The sequence below is a fragment of the Triticum dicoccoides genome, chromosome 6B, assembly GCF_002162155.2.
Source record: "Triticum dicoccoides isolate Atlit2015 ecotype Zavitan chromosome 6B, WEW_v2.0, whole genome shotgun sequence".
Taxonomy (NCBI): domain Eukaryota; kingdom Viridiplantae; phylum Streptophyta; class Magnoliopsida; order Poales; family Poaceae; genus Triticum; species Triticum dicoccoides.
Genome location: NC_041391.1, coordinates 689,454,615 through 689,463,669, shown reverse-complemented (window position 1 = coordinate 689,463,669; position 9,055 = coordinate 689,454,615). Strand labels below are relative to the sequence as shown.

Genomic DNA, 9,055 nt, shown 5'->3' with positions numbered 1-9,055 from the left:
CCCTTGTGTCTTTTTTTGGTGCTAGTCCCGACGGTGGACGATACCATTGGCGTTTCAAGCTGCCCTTCTTCTAATTGCGTGTCTTGCCTTACCCGCAAGTTGTTTTTTGTAAGCATGTTTATTTGCTGCTTGGGTCTTATTAATTTAAAGTCGGGTGTCGCCACGTGGTTCCATTTGATCATGGAATCATCAAACACAGCCATGTGTACACGCAGCAGCGAGCAAATCCGACGGCAAGGATTGTGTCGCGCTGCAAAGAATTACACAGAACGTTCGTTCCGTAAGAAATCCGTTAAAGAAATAAATCGATTCGTTCAGGTGGACAACATGCCCCATGATAATTGATTCCTAGTGGAAAAAGGACTCGTACAGTACACACATGGGACTGGACGGACTGGCTGCAGGGTGTATATGACGCGTATGCTCCAACAACCGTATACCATGACATGCACTGATCACTGACGGCCGGTACACGCACGTTACGAGATGTACGCACGTGCCACCTTTTATTCCATCGCGTGGATCGTACATACCGTGCCTGAATAGGGTAGCTGGATGTGCCCTAATCAACGTACGTACAAGGACAGTTGCCATTCCATATTTCTCTCTCCTGGAGAGAATCTGTTGGTGCGTCGCGAGCTAGCATGTACGCATTCAAACAAATACATATTGATCAGGCATCGTATCGATCGTTTCTGCCGTCGTCACATCGTTATCTGCTTCATTGCAGTGAGCAAAAGGTTAGGGTCGATTAGGTGCTGAGCTGAAACGATGAAACCATTGCTGACGTCGCAGTTCCTTAGCACGGGCATGCACGTACGCCACCACCTTTAATTATCGGAGAAGAAAAGAACAACAGTATGTACTGTAAAGTGGGACACTTGATAGATTTTGCTTTTTGAAAACGGGACACATGATAGATATTATCATGTTAAGAACAAACTAATCTTACGTTTTGTTTTTAAGAGATATTAAACATAATAAAAATAGTATATGAAGATACACGTACGTTCCTTGCTTTAAGTTAATCACACCGTCCATAATTAAATCCCCAGCTATGCATGCCTCCGTTGGTTGCTTGATTAAGCAGTAAGCACCATGCTAATTAATCGACGCCCTGTTAATCCTTTGTACGATCATATAAACTTACTTGCAAGCAAAACTAACAAGCCAGACACGTACTTACACAAAAAACGAGAGAAGATATCTTGGAGAGAGAGAGAGATGATGATGGTGATGATGTAACGATGATGCTGGACTATATGTGGAGTGTGATGATGGACTAATAATTAGCCCTGGGCCCTGGCTGATGCTAAATGTGGCCATGTCGACAGTGCCACATATGTTGCTGCGCACATCACCTACTCCCCCTCTTCTCCCTACCTCCCTCCAGCGACCTAGGTACATCGATCGAGTTCATGCTGCGCAAGCATCGTCGTGCCGATTGATCGCGACACCGGCGCACGAGCATGTCCTCTCCCCACCTCCTCCGTCTCCGTTTAATTTCCCCAGCCCCTGCGCCTGGAAGTTAATAGAGTACAAAGTACTTGCTCCATTGCTGGCTGTGATCCGTCCGGCCGCATCAGCTTCTCGCGCCGGCCGACGCGCACACGGCAGACGCAGGGAGGTTGATGGAGACCACCGGGCCGGTCGAGCTAGAGGGTAGACAGGCCTTTGTAGGAGTAGTACAAGTATAACCCCGGCCTTGTTGCTTGCTCCCCTACGCTTCTTCCTCCTGGCTACATACAATTATTCCTTCCGGTCCGGGCTCCGGCATCGCCAAGCTATATATTTCCTTCCTGCCAACCTCCCTATCCAAACCTCATTCATACAAACTCAAGCTATAGCAACATAGATATATGCCCTGCTTAATCTCTGCTACCTAGATACTTTCTCTCCTTCTCCACTATCTTGCTAGCTCAATTGGTGCCGTGCTGGAAGCGCCATCCATAGATCTCTCATCCATATCTATACATACACACCGCGATTCAAAATACAGATTGTAGAGAGAGTTGAGCAGGAAGAAGAGGGTTCAGAGAGAAGATAGTGCATAGATATAGAGATAAATATTTCCATGGGGCTGCGGGACATCGAGATGATGCTGCCGCCGGGGTTCCGCTTCTACCCGAGCGACGAGGAGCTGGTGTGCCACTACCTGCACGGCAAGGTGGCCAACCAGTGCTTCACCGGAGGAGCCACCGGGACCATGGTCGAGGTCGATCTGCACGTCCACGAGCCATGGGAGCTGCCAGGTCAGTTTCTTACTGCTATTATTTTTAGATCAAAAGGCTCCTCTCCTCTGTTCCATTCACCTTTTCTTACTACTCAATTACCACAGTTAGTTATCCCCTAGATTTTTTTTACCAGTTAGTTAGTTTACTACGGAGTACTCGACCCATCTCCAGTCCCTCTCCACTAATCTTTACTACTAGCTACTCGATCGATCTCGATCCAGTACGTTGTTAGTCCCTCTCTCAAGCTACATATCTCTCTTAATTAATTTAACTTCATTCCATGGAATGATTAACTAAGCACGCAACCGTGTTTTGTTGGCTCTAATTCGGACTTGTCGTTGTTATTATTGATTAGTGCACCAAATTAGTGCTCACTCCGTCTGGGTTTATTAGGCTCTCTTATATTTTGAATAAAATTTTGGCCATCTATTTGATTAACAAAATACAAGTATATGCTACGAAATTTTTTATTGTTAGATTTGTATTGGAACGAGGTTTTCAATGATGTTAGTTTTTTGTGACACGTAGTTTATATTTTACTTATTAAATCAATTGTTAAACTTTAATCCAAAATAAGAGGAGGTACAATAAAATCCGACGGAGTTACTAGTACTACTACTCTGCACTATATACATGCATATACGCAATTCCTGCAAGTGTTGTGTTGTTTCTAGCACAAGTTTCCTCTTAGAATTTTGAGTGGGTTACCACCGCAAGCTTGAACTTCCTATAATTAATCTGTCAAGTGGGCAGCATTATTTACATATTTTGTTTGGATTAGTTAAGGAACTGGCTTGCATGTGGCATTTCGTATCAGCATTATTCCACCCCCTCCCTCCTTGGAGTATTTGCCTACTTCAACAAAGAAACTTAAAATTCCTCCTGTTTTTTAAACTTCGTTTCAATAAAAAAAAATTTACTAAATGAAGGAAGGACAGATGCATATATATACTTTCTTTTGCCTCTCAGCCTCTCTTTCTATGCGCAATTGTACAACCTGATATGATCTCTATCACGTTTGCGTATACACTTGGTCATCCACCGAGGCCATTCTGTTGCTAATTTTGCGTATGGCTCCATCCATGGTGGTGGTATGCAGACGTGGCGAAGCTGAGCACGAACGAGTGGTATTTCTTCAGCTTCCGTGACCGCAAGTACGCGACGGGGCTGCGCACGAACCGCGCCACCAGGTCCGGCTACTGGAAGGCTACTGGAAAGGACCGCGTCATCCACAGCCCGAGGTCGTCCTCATCCGGCTCTGGTCACGCCGTCATTGTCGGCATGCGCAAGACCCTCGTCTTTCACCGCGGTCGCGCCCCCAACGGCACCAAGACCTGCTGGGTCATGCACGAGTTCCGTATCGAGAACCCTCACTCCCCACCCAAGGTGGGTTCAATTGCCAAGCTCTTGCAATATACTTCCTCAGTCTCAAAATAAGTGATTCAACTTTGTACTACTTTAGTACAAGGTTAGTATAAAGTTGAGTCACTTATTTTGAGATGTAGGAAGTACATCTGATGGTATCTGAGTATTAAATTGATATGCGGTGCTAATATGCATGTTTGCATTTGAATTTTGTTTGTTCAGGAGGACTGGGTGCTGTGCAGAGTTTTCCACAAGAAGAAAGCCGACATTGAGTACGCCATGGACGGCGAGCAGGAGCTCGGCGGCGGTGGCATGGCTCACGGGTCTGCTGCCGTGAGCGTATCCAACTACGTAAGTCCCTCATTCTGCGGCGATCCAGCGCCGTTCCCTTCCCCTGGCGCCGGCAGCCACCATTACCAGATCACGTCCTGTGATCATGAGCTCCCCGACGACGCAGCAGACGTCTCGCTCAGCAATGTGGACGCTTTCGCCCGCATGCCGCAGCTGCTGGGCTACGAAAGTATCATTGACTTGAGCCAGCAACTCCAGGGCGGCGGCAGTGCAGCGGCAGGTTTGAGAGACGGCGCCGATGATCAGTGTGATGGGGCGCTGATGGACCTAGGGCTGGAGGAGCACTACAACTACAACAGCTTGATGTAGATGTGTATATATGATGTAAGATCGGTGGGTGCTGCATGCCGTTATACGTTAGTTGACACGAACCGGTACGTTGACTCGGTGCAACAGATCATAGGACCGGGAAGCTAGACAAGCTGACCACTCACCGGTACACCGGCTATGATAAGACGCTTACCCAACGGGACAGGAATGGACATTCGTTACGTGTACGAAGCGCCACTGTTGATGCCCATCTAATAAACTTCACCATCTTTCTCGCAAAAATAATTATCCCTCTGTCCCACAATATAAGAGTGTTTTCATTCTTATATTGTGGACAGAGGGAGTAATAAAAGGCATCTAAAAAAATGATCGGTATATTTCAGGTGCCAACAACTTATTTCCTCTTAAAAGCTTAATTACTATACCCACGTTCCAAAATAATTGATGTTTTGGGCTTGTCCAAAGTAGAACTTGTTTAAGTTTGACCATGTCTTTAGAAAAATATGTTAACATCTAAAACACTAAATTAGTCTCATGAGCTTCTTTATGAAATATTTTTCCATACTACATGTATTTGATTTTGTAGATATTGGCACATTTTCTATAGAACTGGTCAAAGATAAACATGTTTGATTTTGCAGAAGCCCAGAACTTCAATTATTGGGGAACAGAGGGACTAATCAGGATTCTCAAATTGTATTCTACTAACGATCAAGTAACATAGAAAATTCTTCTTCAAGATTCGAGAGAGGCATCTATCCCATCTAGCCCCGATAGATTTCTTCAGCCAAGATGACATACGATGTCTGCAAGGCTTCTCAGCAATCTCAATGAAGTGGCATCATCACATAGGCCATGCATCCATTGATATTTTTTTCCAGCAAGAAGGTGAATGCCCCACCATAAACTGAGGTCCTTGAAGTTTACAACTAGCATGCCGCAATGAAGTCTCGAAAGGAAACTAAGAAAAGGTTCGATGCATGGTCGGAAGAGACCAAAACAAGCAATGGAAGAGACCAAAATTAGCGAATCAAAGACAAAACGATGCCCACGAGCCGCCCAGTAGCACACCCTTGCACCGGACAGGAAGCTCCCCTAGCTTTTGTTGTCCTGTTGCGATGTGGCATGAAGCTCCCAAAACCTTCTTCAGAATTTGTCGCTGAAGAGGTCAATGTGTAGTCGGTCCTGCGGTCTCCCCTTAGGCTTCGACAACTTCAATAAAGCTACCTTTTACCAATGAGATCCATCGGGTGTTTAAACATACACCCCTCCAGAAGAGCTGCATTACACGATGTCCATCACGACCAGGCAAGTGTCGCAAAGCCAACGCAAGCAAGCCTCCTATCCTTGCCACTCGTTCCTGAAGAAGTTGATGAAATCTGCAAACCAGGCCGGGATCCATGCGCACCCCATTGCCTCATAGATATCACTCTTCAAAAATCTTGCTATGATACACCAGCAGAGGATGTGGTCGCGGTTCGAGCATCTCTCCATATCAGACACTTGGTACCCACCAGGAATTTTCTTCATGTTCATTTGCCACAAAAGACTATGATTTTAGCCAGAACTACCTTCCAAATTCCCATTATTTCCACTCGAGGGGCCGCTTTGAAGATTTCTTTGTATAAGGATCCTGTGAATAAAACCCTGCAAGGCTCGAGTTTCCATGATACCGTATCCCTACCAGAGGACAACCCTATCTCAGCGAAGTTATTCCTAGCTACTTCAAATCGACAACCACATTTGGTCCAAAGGAGCGTGGTGCCCATCGATTCCCAACCCACATATCTTCCACTCTGGCAGCTAGATGGCTGGCTATCGCAAATAATCGAGGATGGAGCACACATAGGGTCTCTTCCAGACATCCTACCAAAACTAGGCTAATTGCCCATTATGCACCTCAATTTCTGTGCCAAGCCTGAGAAGGTGTTGCACCTGAGAAGGTGTTGCACCTTCTCTATAGCCTTCGCAAACAACGATTTATTTATTCTAGAGTTCATCTCCACCCTTTCTCTAGGTAAATATTTGTTCTCGATTTTTTAGCCATAACCCATGGCCAAGTAGGATTTGCTATGCCCACTTGGCGATCAAGTACCTGTTCAGGATCTTGGTATTGATAATTCCGAGACCACCGACCTGTTTTTTTACCCCTTTCCTTCTCCCAAAATAAGCAAGACCGCACCTTATCCAGTATTTCATGCGCTCCATCTTGGAGAAGATAGAATCCCATCACGTACATACAAACATTGGTGAGGCAATCATTAATGAGAACCATCCTCGCTCCTGAGTGCAATATCTTTTCTTGCCATTGTTCAACCCTACCAGCCATTATAAATGACCAGCTCGAGATTCACAATTCACAATGCCCGATTAAAGATAGGCATTCCCAAATACGCATCCATCGATAAGTTGTAGTTGTTTTTGAAATAATGGGCTTCCTTGCTTGAATGAGTCGAATAATATGATATTTTGTGGTGCTTTTCAATGACTTGAGAGTCACCAACTTATGTATAAGTTTTCTAGTGTATCTATGACACCTCTAGAACTCGTTTTATCCTACGTTTGGAGACTGGCGCCATGGAGTACGCCGACATTCTTACTACGTAGGCTTCTTAGAAGGTATTGCGTTGGAACTACCAGGATTTCATTACATCATATGATGTGCCATATTACCGGTTACTTAAGCCTTTAAGAAGTCTGGGAGTACATCTAACTGTTGTAGTTGGCTTGTTTCCGTGTGGGGTCGTTGGGTTTGTATAATCTCTACCTAACAATAAAGTGTCTATCGCTTTCGGTCGTACGTCATTGTTAATTTTGCAAAAAAGTCACTCTGTTTCTAAGAATTCAACCATGAGTCCTATTTTAAGTGGAAAAATGGTTCGTTTTTGTTTTCAGAAAACCCTCTGGTTTTCGAGTTAATCAACCCGAGATCCTAAATTTAAGTGAACAAATGATTTTTTTTCGAAACACCTGTTCTTTTAGTTAATCAACCCGCCATCCATCTATTATTATTTTTTGGACAGGTTCAAATGTTTTTTTTCTAATATCCATATATTTTAAACCGTAACTCTAATTTTGACATGTCATATATGAAAATTGATTAGAAAATTATCTATAATCTAAACATGATGTTATTTTACATCTTAAATATTTCAAAAAAAAATATGATTCAAATGCTTCTTTAAAATATTTATATCTTCTAAACCCTAAGTCCAATTTTGACATTTTATATATGCAAATTGATTAGAAAAATGTGTAGAATCTTAATATGGTGTTATTTTACCGGTTAAACATTTTTTAAATGCTATTTAGGGGACAATATTAATAAATAGCGCATGATCCATCTTTCTTTCGTACCGTGTAGATCGGAGGAGAAATCAACACCTCAGCAAAATTAGTTTGGAGAAGAAAGAAACCATCTATAACCACGCATGCATGACTCGGTAAAACCTCCAGGTGAGAAAAAAGTAGATTTCTCATCTTATGCGGAGAGAAAGGGAGACACCTTAGAATTGACCACATTCAAGCGAGTTGTGATTGTGAGCACTGAGGCCGCAGTCGACAAGGGTGGGAAGGAGGGTAAGCGGTAACATAGATGGGATGCACGTGGACCCATTGAGGTCTTCAGTCATGATTATTCTGTTAGGGAAGTGTGATATAATTTTTCCTGTTGCAAGCACGGGCTTGTTTGCTAGTTGGACACAAAACTCTCGACCAGCGACGACACATTCTTACATGCGGGCCCTTGACGGCCTTTATAGTCCTCGACACACCATGGGACTCCAAACCAAGGGAGAGATAAATAGGTAGATATAGATAAATATATTAATTCAGAAAGCAGTGACCCCTGTTGTCCTCTGCTCTCAGGGCATCTCCAGCCGTTGGCCTCCCCAGGAGGCATTTTTCTCGCCTCCTGGGGGGCTGCCGGCGAGAATTTTACCCCGGGGCTCAGATCTCTCCCAGTCGTCTCCACCCCCAAGCATCTCTGCACCTCGACGAGGAGGACGCGTGGCGCGCAGCGAGGAAGCGGCCGGGCCAGTGACGATGTCGAGGAGGCCCCGGAGCAGAGGAGGCCCCGAAGTGGCCGGGCCGGTGACCAATAAACTTCTCTGTGGACTCCTTCACGAGGGCGCCCAAGTCCACCGTGCTCTGGTCAAGGTCCAGCTCCGGCGCGTCCACGGCGACCGCAGACAACAGAAATGGGCGGGGCTCGAACTCGAGCGCCCTCGTGAGACTCCTTCTTGCGCATGGCCACGGCGAGGCCCTACGGAGAACGCGTGGTGTGCACGACTCCTTCTGGCCGGAGAGCACGCGTGGTGTGCTCGAACCGCCCTGGATCCGCGGCTGCACCACCGTGTGGTGCTCTTCGACCTCGTCTGCACGATGGCACGACGACGAGTAGGCAGCGAGCGGGGAGGTAGGTGCTCCGCCCGGCCACGAGCTTGGCCCCGGCCACGCTCCGCCCGGCCGCGAGCTCGCCCGGCCGCGAAGGCGCGAACTCGCCGGCCATGCTCCGCCACGCCGGCCATGCCGGACTCAGCGAGCGGCGACAGGGGCATGCTCCTGGGCTGGAGCGGAGGAGGAGCGGAGGAGGCTGCCCGCGGCGAGCGGCCGGAGGTCGACCCCAACCCGTCGACAGCGCTGACGGGGGAGCGGAGGAGGCTGCCCGCGGCGAGCCTGGCCGCCGCCGCCGAGGACGGAGAGGAAGAGGAGGAGGAGGGGGGGCGGCACGCCACGCCCGGCCTCCCGGCCTCCCGCCCTAGCCGCCGCTTGTCGGCGCGCCCGTGGAGCCCGGCCGCCGCCAGTCGTGCCCGTGCGAGGGGCCGGTGCCGCCC

The 9,055-nt window shown here is 47.0% G+C and overlaps 1 protein-coding gene across 1 annotated transcript; it reads left to right on the top strand.

Moving 5' to 3' along the window:
* The first annotated feature begins 1,759 nt into the window (after nt 1-1,759).
* Nucleotides 1,760-4,487, top strand: LOC119324156 (protein CUP-SHAPED COTYLEDON 2-like). The gene is made up of 3 exons (XM_037597927.1): nt 1,760-2,252; nt 3,334-3,620; nt 3,822-4,487. Exons 1-3 carry the CDS (start codon nt 2,075-2,077, stop codon nt 4,257-4,259), a joined length of 903 nt encoding a protein of 300 aa, XP_037453824.1. The 5' UTR covers nt 1,760-2,074; the 3' UTR covers nt 4,260-4,487.
* The last annotated feature ends 4,568 nt before the right edge of the window (nt 4,488-9,055 follow it).

Bases quoted from the DNA above. Each gene is read 5' to 3' on its own strand.
- LOC119324156 (XM_037597927.1), top strand. From the start codon at position 2,075: ATGGGGCTGCGGGACATCGAGATGATGCTGCCGCCGGGGTTCCGCTTC. The intron at 2,253-3,333 runs GTCAGTTTCTTA...GGTGGTATGCAG, and splicing joins CGAGCCATGGGAGCTGCCAG to ACGTGGCGAAGCTGAGCACG. The intron at 3,621-3,821 runs GTGGGTTCAATT...TTGTTTGTTCAG, and splicing joins ACCCTCACTCCCCACCCAAG to GAGGACTGGGTGCTGTGCAG.